This window comes from Aethalodelphis obliquidens, unplaced genomic scaffold (assembly GCF_003676395.1).
Source record: "Aethalodelphis obliquidens isolate GAN/ISIS:26980383/991018 unplaced genomic scaffold, ASM367639v1 scaffold27, whole genome shotgun sequence".
In the NCBI taxonomy this organism is placed as follows: Eukaryota; Metazoa; Chordata; class Mammalia; order Artiodactyla; family Delphinidae; genus Aethalodelphis; species Aethalodelphis obliquidens.
In genome coordinates this window covers 18,798,069-18,812,134 of record NW_020837971.1, presented here as the reverse complement: position 1 = coordinate 18,812,134, position 14,066 = coordinate 18,798,069, and the positions used below count along the sequence as shown (strand labels likewise).

The following is a 14,066-nucleotide window of genomic DNA, read 5'->3' as shown; positions in this document are numbered from 1 at the left end:
GATTACAACCGACATCAGAAAGTCAGCATCACCACGGGGGCGCCGTGTCTTTCGTCTCAGTGGAAATCATGTTGTCAGTGATTCTAATCTGCTGTCCTGGCAGTACACCAGACCTGTTACAACATGAACCTGAGTTTTTAGGCTAAAAGCATATCCTGTTACTCCACTGTCTAGGCTCCAGTCGAGGCAAAACAGTTTAGTCAGTTAGGGACCTATGTGTTCCGCTTAGGAGTTGAAAAGAGAGAGTTCATAGCACCTTCCAGCCCCACTCATACCCCGCAACCGGGTACACACACCGCCCTCTTTCAACATTTGTTCTGAAACCTGAAAAGCTGCCTTCCCGCAGGAATTCATTGTGTGTGTTTAAACGCAATGTCTAAACCTAGTTAGAGGAGGACTAATCGACTTTAAAGATCTGGACATGAGATTTTCTTTCTTTCATCATGTCCATATTGACTCCGTGGTGGGCAGGACAGAAGAATCTATTTTCTTGTCCCTGGACCACTGCTTTTCTTCATTCTTCAGCCTTGCATTTTGCGTGTTAGTTCAGGTCATTCGGTTTTGGAATGACCTCTGAAAAATCTATGCAGATCCGTGGTGATACGCATTTAGAAGCCAATCTCAAGAAAAGGGGGGGTTAGACTAGTTGGAGACCAGGAAGGCCCTGGGTTCCTGTGTCTGGTCCCTCCCTGTGTGGTCTGGGAACCCAGGCTCAGGCCCACTGCACTCATCGCTAGTGGCACCTTGCTGTCCAGGTGGGGACATACTCCCCACGGCATTTGTGTGTTTCTGGAGCAGAGAATTCCATCAAGGGAGGCACGGAGATGGAAGGACCATCAGAACTTCGGAACAGTCTTAAAAAACACCAATTCTAAAATTACTCCTGCTTTAACTTTTTTAATCATGACGATTGATGGATGTTGAAATTAAAAGTATGGGGTTTTTATATTTATCAAAAGGAACACAGGGGGTTTTTCTTCCAATTTTTTTATTCTTTAAAAACACAGTTTATAACCTTGCTGGTAAGTCACCTGGGGCCGATGATGTGTGGGTGTGGCACTCCAGCTCCACAGACGGTACTCCGTATGTTTCAGAGTGGTGGTATTCCCTTTGCTGTTATTACTAAAGTTTACTATTTATGGGCTGCTTACTATTTGCCTGGGATCGTCTGAACATTGCAGTTGTGTTATCTTGTTTGGTCCTCACAACTGTCCTATGAGGCAGATGCTGTCATCACCCCCCTTTACAGGGAGCTGAACTGAGACTTCTAGCATCAAGCAAATTGCCCAAGGCCACAGACGTGGGTTTTTAAACCTTAGAAACAGTATGTCAACAATGATGACTAAAGACAAGGTGCAGTGATTATTATTGACTCACACAGCAACGCTTCTTCCTCTTAGGAGTCACCGTTTGGGAGTTGATGACCTTTGGGTCCAAGCCTTACGACGGGATCCCCGCGAGTGAGATCTCAACCGTCCTGGAGAAGGGAGAACGCCTGCCTCAGCCGCCCATCTGCACCATCGACGTCTACATGATCATGGTCAAGTGTGAGTGGCCGGCTGCACCTGGCCCTGGGCTGCCCTGAGCCAAGCGCCCCAGGCCTTCGATGCCCTGAACACATGCTGTCACGGTCCATAGGCAGGCACATCTGTAAACACCCCCTCAGACACTTCTGGAAGCACTTACCTGACGCACTGAGCGCTGTGAGCTGACGTTTGCCCATGTTCACAAGCAAACAAGTAAAATCCAAGTCCCCCATAAGCCATTGCACCAAAATATTCTTCTCTCTGAGTTGCTCAGTGAAAAAGCTGCCCCACTTTTTGAAGCCTGTTACCAGAGAGACTGTTTTTAAATGCCTAACAATGAGTAACCACAAGAGGTTAATAGAATCGGCATTTCTGCTTTGACGTAAACCTTTTCAGATGGTGGATTTATGTGAGGCCTTCTGCAGTGGGAGCAAGTAAACATTTTAATCCAAGTAAGAATGTGTAGCTTGACGGTGACACTACCGCGCCATCAGAATCACGAATTCAGTAGGCTCTGCGGGTCACATTACATGTATGATGAGCATTTATACAGAAGGTAGCACAGGGAATGTGATCGAGTTAATGTAAATATTAAGCCTTTCTGAACTTTAGACCACAGAGTTAATCATTTTTAACGTCCTTGCTTAAGGTTGCGGAAGCTGGGATCCAGAGAGGTTACATGATTTGTGTAAGGTCACATAGCAGTCTGGCCCAGAATAGCTTGACGTCCTGCTGATAGAAAATAAATAACCCTCAGGAATCAGGAGGACTTCCAGTCGATAGCTGTTCCTCCAGCATGTTTAATCTAGACTTGGATCATCGTGTACTCAAATGCACGGCTGACAGAAGTATCCCCACCATGAAAGGCACTGAAGCACCCCTGTCACGTGCACATGTGATTGCTTCAGTGTGTAATACAGTGAAAGCAGCAGGGTGTGGAATTCCCAGACGCCGAGGTTCTTAAGAAAGTCCCTAATCTTCCCTAAACCGAATCTGGTTTCCAGCTTACTAGACTGCTGAGTGAATATGGATGAGGGTGAAGGTCAAGGGACGGCTTTACTGAGAGACTTGGACTCAGAGCACCCTCCAGTCCGAGCAGTTCACAGAAAGCAGTGCATATCCTGCAGTCACTTAAGGTGATGACACCAGAATGCTGGCCCTTGGAAGGGGAGGTGCAGAAACTTAGAGCATGTTATTGTCATTCTGACTCAGATATGTGATGTCGTCATGGTCTTTAAACAGTAATCAGTGCTGGTTTGCCAAGACTGAAAATCCTGTCACAGAGATTAGGTTTCGTCCTCGTTTGTCTAAAAGAATCTCACCGTAAGTGCTTTCTCTCAGCGATGCCATCTTTATCACTTCTTTCAGGGCTCTAATTGCACTGACTTTCCTCCTTCCTTCCCCAGGCTGGATGATTGATGCAGATAGTCGCCCAAAGTTCCGTGAGTTGATCATTGAATTCTCCAAAATGGCCCGAGACCCCCAGCGCTACCTTGTCATCCAGGTACCAGATCCCAGTCTGCACACCCACTGGGAAAATCCGTCTAATATGCATCAAATGTCACTGTGCTCCGTCCGGTGCCGACACAGCCTCCCCGTCTCGCAGGTCACACCATTAATCCTCAGTGCATTAGAACAAGCGCAGCCCAAGCTGTGGACTAAGTGGAGTGCGCCGTGGGGCCCCCAGCTCCATCTGCCACCCCTGTGAGCCCCTCACACTCAGCTCATATCATGGTCCCCTTAGCCAAAGCCTTATGTTGCTCTCCTGGAGGACCAGGGCTTTGGTGTCGGGCAAACCTGGGGCTTCAGATCCCTGACTCTGTACTTACAACGTTAGGTTAATGAAACTAAGCTCACAGAGCTGCTTTAAAGATTCAGTGAAATAATACATGCAAAACACTTTGCAAAACGCCTAAGGGTTCTGCTTAGCAATCGCAGGGTGTGTGTGTTGGAGGGGAGAGACCCCACACCACCAAGCAAGCAATTCTCCAGCACCAGCTGGTGTCCTTCAGTTCAGCTCGATCTGCCACTGTCCACCTGGAGACAGCGTCAGATCCCACAGTCCTCCAGGGCCGCTTCCCCTCCCCCCAGGTCACATGCCCGTCCCAAGTCCAGGTTGTCCCCTGGGCATCTGACCATCTGGCAGAAGGTTCCCACAACCCCCTCCTTGGGTTCCATTAATTTGCTAGAGTGGCTCTCAGAACTCAGAGAATCTTTTTACTTACTGGATCACTGGTTTACTCTAGAAGGGTATAACTCAGGAACAGCCAGACAGAAGAGATGCAAGGGGCAAGGCATGGGGGAAGGGTGCAGTTTCCGTGCTGTCTGGGTGCACCACTCTCCCCAGATCTCCAGCGGTTCACCACCCCGAACCTCTGAACCCTGTCCTTTCGGGGTTTTATGGAGGCTTCATTACATAGGCCTGATTAAATCATTGGTCATTGGCAGTAGCTTCGACCCCGAGTCCCCCTGCGCTCCCTGGAGGTTAGGGGCGAGACTGAAAGTTCCGACCGTGTGATCACATGGTTGTCTCCACTGGCCACCAGCCCCCATCTTTAGGTGCTTCCAGAAGTCTCCTGGTTAATGTAAGAGACACACAGGGAATTCCAGGGGTTTAGGAGCTCTGTGCCAGGAGCAGGGAAGACGACCAGATGTGTATTTCTCATTGTACACAGCACAGCACTCAGTGAATGCTGCGGCTTTGGCCCTTCCGTTTTCCTCCTGAGCTGTCTGCATTTCCTTTGAGGACTTTGAGACATCAGGGAATTTTCAGTGTCTTAGTTCCAGGTCTGGGGACATGGAAGGAGGAGCTGTACTTCACAGACCCGGGCAGGGGGAGGGGGGACGAGTGTACTAGAACTAAATTGGCAAACACACAAGCACCGGCTGACAGCAGACCCGCCTCGACAGCCAGTGGGTGGAACGGCGGCTCTCTGGACCTTTCTAATGGTCTCACAATCTCTGTGCCAGGGGGACGAGAGGATGCATTTGCCAAGCCCCACGGACTCCAACTTCTACCGTGCCCTGATGGACGAAGAGGACATGCAAGATGTTGTGGATGCGGACGAGTACCTCATCCCCCAGCAGGGCTTCTTCCACAGCCCCGCCAGCTCCCGGACGCCCCTCCTCAGTTCTCTGGTACCAAAGTCACTCTTGTTCAAGCTCTGCCTCCTGGTTTGAACAGGTTGAGTTTTAGCAAAAAATGATACCCGTCTTGTGGAACTCACGCAGAGACAGAGAAGTAGACGTTAACCAGGTGGTAAAGGCAAAATCAGAATGAAGCAATTCAGTGTATTAATTATCTTACTGCATTGCAACAACTGGGTCATCCCCTTTTCTGGTCCACTAAGGAACAGAGTTAAGTCAGAACTAAATCTAGTTTTTCTAAAGCCAACGAGTCAAGACGAAATCAAGCCCCTTTAACCGCGCCCACGCCCGAGCCCCCCCCCCCCCCCCCCCGCTGTCCTGCTCTCAGTGGGGATGGGCGAGCGTCCACGTGCACCGTAAACAGCTGTGATTCTTTTTCAGAGCTCCACCAGCAACACGCCCACTGTGGCTTGCGGTGATAGAAACGGGGTAGGTATCAACTCCTGTAAAGCAGAATTAAATAACAGCTCTGTACCATGGCTCTATTAGACATAAGAAATGCCCACCCTAACTCAGAAAGCTGGGATTTTCCTTCCTGTGTTGTTTGATCCCTACCCTAAGGCCAGCAATTAGCTATCACGTATCAAAATGCTACTGAAAATAGAGTTGAAGGACAGCGCGTCGTGCAGGTCACGGACCTGGCAGTTGTTAGAGATGCGAACGGTCGGGCCAGCACCCCACACCTGCTGACTCAGGATCTGCCGGGAGGGGCCTGGCCGTCTGTATGTGAGCCCACCTTGCAGGTGATGCTGTTGCTTGGTGTGTGAAGCCTTGATTAGACCCACACTCACCAGTGTGGCAGCCACATGTGGCTGCTTAAGTTACAATTTGAAATTCAGTTCCTCACACATGTGGTTAGTGGCTACCGCGTGGACGAGCACAGACTACGGAACATGTCTGTCGTTGCAGAAAGCCCTGCTGGACGGCCCCGGCCAGGGCCGTGCCACTTGCCCTGGGGTCTGTGGGCCGCCTGTGGGTGGTGCGGGTCCTTTCCTAGACCTGCTGAATCATTATCTGCAGGTGAACGGGCTGTCAGGTGATCCTGATACCCCCGCCGAAGTGAGCAACACTGGCTGGAGTAACCTTGCCTCATCTCCTCCCCAGCAGAGCTATCCCCTCCAGGAAGATAGCTTCTTGCAGCGGTACAGCTCAGACCCCACTGGCACCTTGACCGAGGACAGCATAGATGACGCCTTCCTTCCAGCACCCGGTAAGTGCCTCGCTCTGGAAGCAGCCATGCCCCTGAGCCCCCGTCCCCAGTGCCCCGGCCAGCTGCTGCTTTCGAGCTGGTCCGGAGGTGGGGCCCATGACACGCGTGCAGACACGATGGATGGAGGAAGAGGCCGATCGACAGAAACCGCTGGGCGTGTGCACGGGTCTCTGAGGGGCTCAAGGCATGTCCAGGCTGTCTATAGAATGAATCTGCACATTTTCTAGAATTGAAGCAAACAGCAGAGATATACATGTGTCAGTGTGTGAGCATGTGTGGGTGTGTGTGTGACACATTTGATCTCTGTTCTCCTGGCTCCATTCTTGGCCTGTGAAACATGTATTTCCCTAATCTAAGCTTTATCCCCAGACACACACACACACACACACACACACACACACCCCTCAAGGGAGGCTGTCCTCTCAGGACTTTAAATTGGCAAACGATAAACGTGCCCATTGCTTTGAGAAGGACAGAAAACAGCGCAATTTATTTTAGCCAGAGAGTCGTCTCCCCAGGCTTCCCTGCTTCTGTCACCCGTTGCCTCACTGAATATTCACGGCTTCAGAATGAGCCGTGGAATCCTGCTTAGGATGATGCTTTGCTGATTACGTCTGATTTCTTTTCAATTTCAGAATACGTAAACCAGTCTATTCCCAAAAGGCCCGCGGGCTCTGTCCAGAACCCCGTCTATCACAATCAGCCTCTAAACCCGGCTCCAGGCAGAGACCCTCACTACCAGAATTCCCACAGCAATGCCGTGGACAGCCCTGAGTATCTCAACACCACCCATCCCGCCTGCACCAACGGTGTGCTCGACGGCCCTGCCCTCTGGGCACAGAAAGGCGGTCACCAAATTAACCTGGACAACCCTGACTACCAGCAGGCCTTCCTTCCCAAGGAAGCCAAGTCAAATGGCATCTTTAAGGGTTCTGCCGCTGAAAATGCAGAATACCTAAGGGTAGCACCAGCGGGCAGCGACCTTACCGGGGCCTGACCATGGAGGACGGCCTCAGCCCTAAAAAGTCCAGCCCCTTCATTCCCCAGGACCAAGCCACGGCAGCTACTCAGTCCCGTCAGCCATACTCACGTTAACTCTTGGACCCATGGACTGGTTTGGCCACATCTGCCGTGATCAGCCCATCTTTCAGCCAACAAGTGCCCCCGACTCGGATGCACTTAGGGGAGCTGCAGGGACGTTCCTTTGTCTTCAGACTGTGAGGCTTCCACAAAAGGCATCCAGAAAGAATGTTGTCCATTTGGGCAGAAGTTCACCTTTCAATGAGGTATATTTGAAAAACACTAAATATGTTTAAGGAGTTTTATTGCTTGGGGACCTCTGGGGTTTTGTCATTGATTTTGCTCTCAATGGGCTTGTCCAATGAGGGACAGTCTTGCTCGTAGCACCTGTGGCACTGAGTTGACCCAGGCCCACCTGTGACCGAGAAGCAAGGGTCAGCCTTCCAGCTAACACTTGATTCCATTGGCTCCGCTTGGAGACTCTTCCACTGCAAGACAGTTGAATAACGAACCAGTCCTCTGGATCCTAAGCAGGCCCGATTGGTACTATATCAAATCACGGCAGGTGCAAGAGGATAAGCCACTTGGAACTCTTCCTGGGCAAGGAAGAAACAGAGGGGGTAGAATTCTTCCTCAGACTTACTTTTATATGAATGTCTCCATGGTACTTAACTCTCCATTGGTTGACCCGTGTTTTCTAATTACAAGTATCAGATTTGTTTCTTTTCCATTCCACTGCGGTGAAATTCAGCATGCTTTCCCTGTCAGCAGGAGGGGACGGTAACCAAGACCGGCTCATATTTCATTCGTCAGCATTCAGACCAGTTGCCTTTAATTGAGATGGAATGACAGTGCAAAAAGGGACCAGTCCCCCAGATGTGAGTCTCAGAGGAAATACATCAGGTCCTTTGGGGGTCAGGGGACAGGCATGTATCGGGAGACTGCAAGAACGAAGCTGCTCTTACAACTTCTAGCTCCCCCCGACAAAAAAAAAAAAAAAATTTGTTCAAGCTACTCACGGAAGATAGTTTTCTTTTTATTTCACTTCCAGGCTTTTTTCCTCCAAGGGTACTTTGCCCCTCACTGGCAAGCGGCCCCGAAGCTCCTCCTTCCCTTGGTAAGCTGAAGGGTCCAGGCTCTGGGGCAGCTCTGCGGAAATGTCTCGCCCTCACCACCACTGGCACGCTTTAGAATAGAGACAGCAGTTTGTGTCGTGTGGAATTCAAGCGGTAAATATGAAATTTAATTTGATGATACTGCCTTCATAGCATCTATAGGCATGTGAGAAGAAGAAAACAATTTCCCCTTAAAATAACTCCCTGTAATTGGAGGACCTGCTGCTTAGGACACCAGCATTTTCTCACCCGTGTCCCCGCACCCTGACTGTTAACACCCTTCTTGGTAGACAGTGTTATAAACACTCTTAGTCAACACCCACCTCAGCCAGGAAGAAGTGTTTCAGACAATATTTTCAGCCGCCCATCCCACATCCCACATCCACGATTTTCCTTTAGCTTTTAAGTTATTTATTGACTCAGATGGATCAGGGCCCCAGTTTTGTTACCAAAGTATTTTATCTTGTCTCAGTGGAAATATAAACTATATTCAATTCAATTCCATCACATCGTGTTCCAAATACCCTTGAACACCTTACCAGCCTGGCATAGGTACTGAAGATAAACCAAACATAATCCGTGATTCCACGAAATTCACAATTTAGCGAAGAAAACTGACTCACAAACGCCAGCCTTAAAACGATATGACACATGCCAGACGTGACATGTCAGCCCAGCACCGTGACAGCACAAAGCAGGGAGTAAGGGGGACCGGGTCCTGGAGGAGCCGTGGTGGAGTTGGGTTAAAAGACCCCCCCAGGGCGTCAGCCACTGGAAAATGGAAAGTGCGTTCCCAGCAGAGGGAGCCTCAACCACGGAGGCATCTGCCGCAGGAACCACTCGTGCAGCCGGTCTACAGGCCCACTGCCCCTTCTGGCCTGGGAGTTACATTCCCCAAGGGCCCTTCGGGTCCGTCCCCACGGGGGATTTGAAAATGATTTGAGGAAAGATTAAACAACACCTCTTAAGAATCTGAAATTTTATGTCCTTGTCAGTAAACCACTTTCATTATTTATTCACCTCAGAACATAAATACTTTAGCCCACGACTTATCCAGCCCTGAGAAACACAACGATTCACATTCTGCTGTCACTTACTTGTCAGGAAACAGATGGTGAGGGAGGACCACAGGGTGCTGGTCCAACTGTAGCGCTAAAACCCTAGTATTTTTGTAATTTGAAATACTTTACTATAACATAATAAAACAGCGGGAACTATTCAGCTTTTTTCTTCTTTGTATTTCAGTTTTCCTGCATAAAATGTAGTTGCTAAATTCTCTTAAAGATTGTTTCCTAGAATGGTCTCACTATGTCTGTCCAAGGAGGTGCAGGGGGGCCTGTAGATGCTTCAGAGCCCAAGAGAGCCTGAGTCCAGTCCGGGGGTCCCTGGGAGGTCAGGAGGGGGGCTCCCAGGGCTCCAGGATTCCCACATCGTGGCTCTGACTGGCCAGACCTCAGGGCTTAACGCTCACCCCTTTGGTTCCTCCTAGTTGACACGAGGCCCCGAGGTCCCGCAGAGAGCCTGTCTTCTGTTTCCTCCCCAGCCATCCCTGGAACCCTTCCCCACGGCTCAGCTCCAGACCAGGCCTTTGGACACAGGTCAGGGGGAAGTAAGAGTCGGAGGCTAACATTTACAGCTGACCCTTGAACAACATGGGTGCGGGTCTCTTTAGGCGTGGATTTTTTCCCTAGTGAACATGGCAGTTCTACGCGAGCCCCAGCTGGCTGAATCCTCACATAAAGAACCGGAGGCTGCAGAGCGCCGACTTGCTAAAGTTACTGGCGGGTCCACTGCTCAGAAGGGTCAGCACCCCAGCCTGAGTCATTCCAGGGTCAGCTGTCCAGTGGGCCTGACACACATCTTCTCACATAATCTTTAAGGAGTCCCTGTTGTCACACGCTACGAAAAATTGTTCTGTCACCTCAGGAAGACAGGCGAATCTTCCAAACTCTAGGTTTGCTCTGGTCCGAGTTGTCACTGATTCTACAGCTAGGGGCACAGTGGTGGAGACAGCAGGTTGCATTCCAGCTGACACTAAGGCTTAGGTATTTGTTGAAAGTTCTTAATTTTGAGCTTTAGTCCTCCCCCGCCCCCACTGCAGACAGACGTGAACCATGAATTGCAGAAGCACAAAGGTCGTGGTTCTCAGGCTGGCTGCCCTTGGGAGTCTCCTGGGTCCCAACCAAAAAGGGTCTGAATTTGCCTCAGGGCAGCCTGGGCCCAGGGAGTTTCAGAGCTCCCCCAGGTGACTCTAATGAGCACCAGAGTTTGGGAAGCAGCCGTGCTAAGGAAAGGCTCTGCAGGGGAGACTCAGCCCTGGGCCGGCGGCCTCCCGCTCGTGGCGTGCTCAGCGTATAGGATGCAGCTGCTCGCTTTCAGTGCCACGGTTCTCACCCTTGCTGCCCACCAGGACCCCCCGTGAGCTCAAAAGGACCAAGTGAATGGGAATTCTACGGGCTCCCCATGTGACTGTCATGGGCAACCAGAGTTGAAACCCTCATCTCTAAAGTCACCTTCCCTTGTACAAGCCTAGGCGTCTACACCGTGCCCCCAAGTCAGGGCAGAATCAGAGAAACTGTGTGTGTGGAAGAGATTCCTGAGGCAGGGCCAGAACGAGCCCACAGTCCCTGGTGTGCCTGGAGACTCAGCCACTGGTGGCCATTCCAGAAGCCTCTAATTCCTTGTCACCAGCAGCTAACTGATCCTGAAAGTGGCAGATACCCAAATCTGAGCCTTGAGAAAGCCCTGGACAGTTTCATTTCCTGAGAAGTATTAGAAAAATCCATCTCCTGCTGCAGGGAATGAGCTGCTCACCCAAAGCAACAGCTGTTGAACTTGCCCTTAACATCTACTCTGCATTTCTTTCCTGGTGACGAGCACATTATTACAACATAATGCTCTGTGTTTTTTCTTTGCTGGGGCTGTAAAACCTTAGTGAATAGAAACCCCTACCTCTGTCACCAATCACACCGGCTGCATCAGGAGCACAGATTTTTTACTATTAAAGACACATTCCAACAAGATTTTTAAACGCAAGCCTATTTTTGTAACTTTTCAGCACTGAACTTTGTAAGGTGTATTTATAGGAAAACTCACTTTTCTACTTAAAGAAATAGCTTACCTTAGAAAGACTGCAAGAGAATCAAAATTTGAAACGGAAATTTTTGTTTAAAGGGATTTGACTGAAACGAGGAAATTCTCTTCTCTCTCATAAAAAGGCACAACATCATTGCAGAGCTAGGCTAGGTCGTTGTCCTGATGAAGAGGAGACTCGTTTTTATATCTATCAAGTGAGAAAAAGGTGGAAAGCACATTTAGTTTCTTGGTCTGAAGCAGGTTCATTTGACTCTGGGGCAATTCAGTGGGAAAGAATCACTGTTACGACTAATACACAACTTCAGCTGCATGCCGTGCTCCACCCATCTGCCAACGGGACCCTGTAAATGTGGGAAAAACAATAGCGGAGCACTTTGTTGGTTTCTCTATCCCAATCTGACTTTGATGCAAAGGATTTATTTTTGTATTTACCATTGATACGCAATTACAATATAGACGAGAAATACCAGCAGAGCCCTAATAATGTTTAGCATGTTTGATGAATGCCACCAAAGGTCTTCCAAACTAAGCCGTTCCCACACCCTAGGGATGGGGTTCTCAACGCCGGCTGCACGGTGAAATCGAGGGGGGAGCTCTTGAAACCTTGAGGCCCAGCCGTGCCTCAGGCCAGCGAAACCCAGGATCTATACTTTGTAAAACTCCTAAAATCATCCTGATGTGCAGCCGAGGCTGAGAACCACCTGCCTAGGGATTAGCCACAGGTGTGTGGACTTGCAGGCAGATTCTGCAGTTGTAGACACCTGAGGACTGAGAGAAGTCCCAAGCACAAACACCCCAGCATCAGACTTCCCTGGTGGTGCAGTGGTTAAGAATCCACCTGCCAATGCAGGGGGCATGGGTTCCAGCCCTGGTCTGGGAAGATCCCACATACCGCAGAGCACCTAAGCCCGTGCGCCACAACTACTGAGCCTGTGCTCTAGAGCCCACGAGCCACGACTACTGAGCCTGTGAGCCTAGAGCCCCTGCTGGGCAACAAGAGAAGCCACCGCAGTGAGAAACCTCTGCACCGCAACGAAGAGTAGCCCCCGCTCGCCACAACTAGAGAAAGCCTGTGCGCAGCAACGAAGACCCAACACGGCCAAAAATAAATTAATTAAATAAATTAATTTTTTAAAAAACCCAGCATCACTCGCTGAGCGTCAGGAACCTGGCTGGACGGGGAGGGTCCAGGGCACGTGCCCAAGCACTAGAGGGGAGAGGGCCAAAAGGAAATACAGAACAGACCCCTTTTTTCCATGTCTTCCACTGAAAGTGGACTGATCGTGAGCATCCTTGCTGCTTGTGCAACCAGCTGGCTGCCCTGCCTGGAGCCGCTGTGCATCCTTTATTGCCCAGGGAGAAGGGAAGCAGTTAGCCACAGAGGGAGCCGGCAAGGAGACTGCATGAGTAGTTGGATGGCGTTGGTAAAAACCAGAGCCAATGAGAGGATGCTTGCTTTAAGAAACACGTCTTATGTTTTTTTTCTATATTACATCTGGGATAAAATCTGAAGCAATTAGTACTGTTTTCTCTTCCACAAGCACAATATGCCTTCCGAGATTACACATTCCTATCTGAATTGCCAGCAGAAGTACTAAAAATCCCCACCCTATCACCTGGTAGATAAAACTACACATTTTTAGGTGCGTTTACTTATTTATTTTTTTAAAAAAAGAAACCCTTTTGACTTAATTTGGCTACAGAGTAATCTTGCTGTATAATATACACTCTTGGAAACAAAGACATGCTATGGATCTGATGACTGATATTAGAGGTGATGATGTAACTGATTAGCCTCAGACACCAATAACTTCGTTCTGAAACAAGCAATACTTTTTATAGCCTCTATCTATGGTACGTTTTAACATTGTAAAGTTTTGCTATGATGAAAGCAATATTTGTACAAATGGAAAGCAAGGTTTTCTTTTATATGGTTTACACTGTTGATCAAAACATGTTGATTGTATATGGAGTATTAAAAAATTAGATGTATACTATTCATTGTTCGTTACTCATACTTACCTTATAAAAAATAATATTGCATTCCTGTTAATGCAGTGTTGATATTAGTTATTAATCATATCTGACCTACTGTAGATGCTCTTTCCTGACAACTTTTTAACGTTCATTAATAAACTTTATTTTTAGAGCAGTTTGAGTTTCAACAACTGCAAAACCGAGGAGAAATTATGGAGAGTTACCGTATGCCCTCTGCTCCCCAGGCTTCCCGCTCCCGCCGTCTACACCGTAGGGCCTGATACGCTTCAGCGAGTGGAGCCGTCTCAATGCCGTGTCGTGCAGGGCACACCTCCCAAGATCTCCCCTTCCCAGATCTCCTCCAAGAGAGAGGCCTCCTTGCGGAAGAGATGAGTCTGTAGCAAGGTTGTGTTTCCTCGGGACACCAGAAGTTTGTTGTTGCGATTCTGCTCCGTAATAAACACTGAAAGTCAGAGACGTTCACAAACCACAACCCTGTGCTCGGGCGTCGGGCCCAGCTGCTCCAACTCTCTCCCCATCGCCCCCCGTACCACGGGGAAGACCTGCCTGCCCACCCTGCGCCATTTCCTCACTCGCCCGTGGAGGAAACCAGCAGCGCTGAGGGAAGATGCTGTGTTGAGGTTAAATCCTTGAGCGGCTCAGGGAACCGGAGGGGGTCGGTCATCTGAACTGGCCGTAAGGGGCAGCGGGTGGTGGGAGGGAGCGCCCAGGCAGGGGGCGCAGTCACCCGGAGCCGTGCCACCCTCCCGAGGCCACCGCCCAGGCTCCCCGTGTCACAACCTCCCTGATGCTGGCCGCGTAGGCGCCCGTCACTTCCAGGGGAGGCACAGCTTTGTTTGGTGCGGTGCTTCCCGGAGATCATTTGTCACCTGCGTGCAGCACAGGCTGAGGGGCATCTGTCACTCAGGTGGCAGCAGGACTGCAGGATAACCAGGTTCCAGAAGCATAAGCGGA

General features: G+C 49.8%; 1 protein-coding gene across 6 annotated transcripts in view; it reads left to right on the top strand.

The window, feature by feature from the left end:
* EGFR (epidermal growth factor receptor) overlaps window positions 1–13,572 on the top strand; it is a 193,608-nt gene extending 180,036 nt beyond the window's left edge. Inside the window, exons 23-29 of one of the 6 annotated variants that reach the window (XR_003436612.1) lie at window positions 1,401–1,547; window positions 2,933–3,030; window positions 4,497–4,664; window positions 5,055–5,102; window positions 5,694–5,883; window positions 6,519–7,169; window positions 13,337–13,572. Coding sequence is in view for 3 of the 6 variants with exons in the window: in XM_027124105.1 (XP_026979906.1) it covers window positions 1,401–1,547; window positions 2,933–3,030; window positions 4,497–4,664; window positions 5,055–5,102; window positions 5,694–5,883; window positions 6,519–6,880 (1,013 nt within the window). In the remaining 3 variants the exon portion in view is untranslated. Of the gene's footprint in view, window positions 1–1,400; window positions 1,548–2,932; window positions 3,031–4,496; window positions 4,665–5,054; window positions 5,103–5,693; window positions 5,884–6,518; window positions 9,245–13,262 lie in introns of those variants that run through there. The other 5 variants (XR_003436611.1, XR_003436610.1, XM_027124105.1 and 2 more) reach the window with 5 other exon arrangements.
* Window positions 13,573–14,066: the final 494 nt, after the last annotated feature.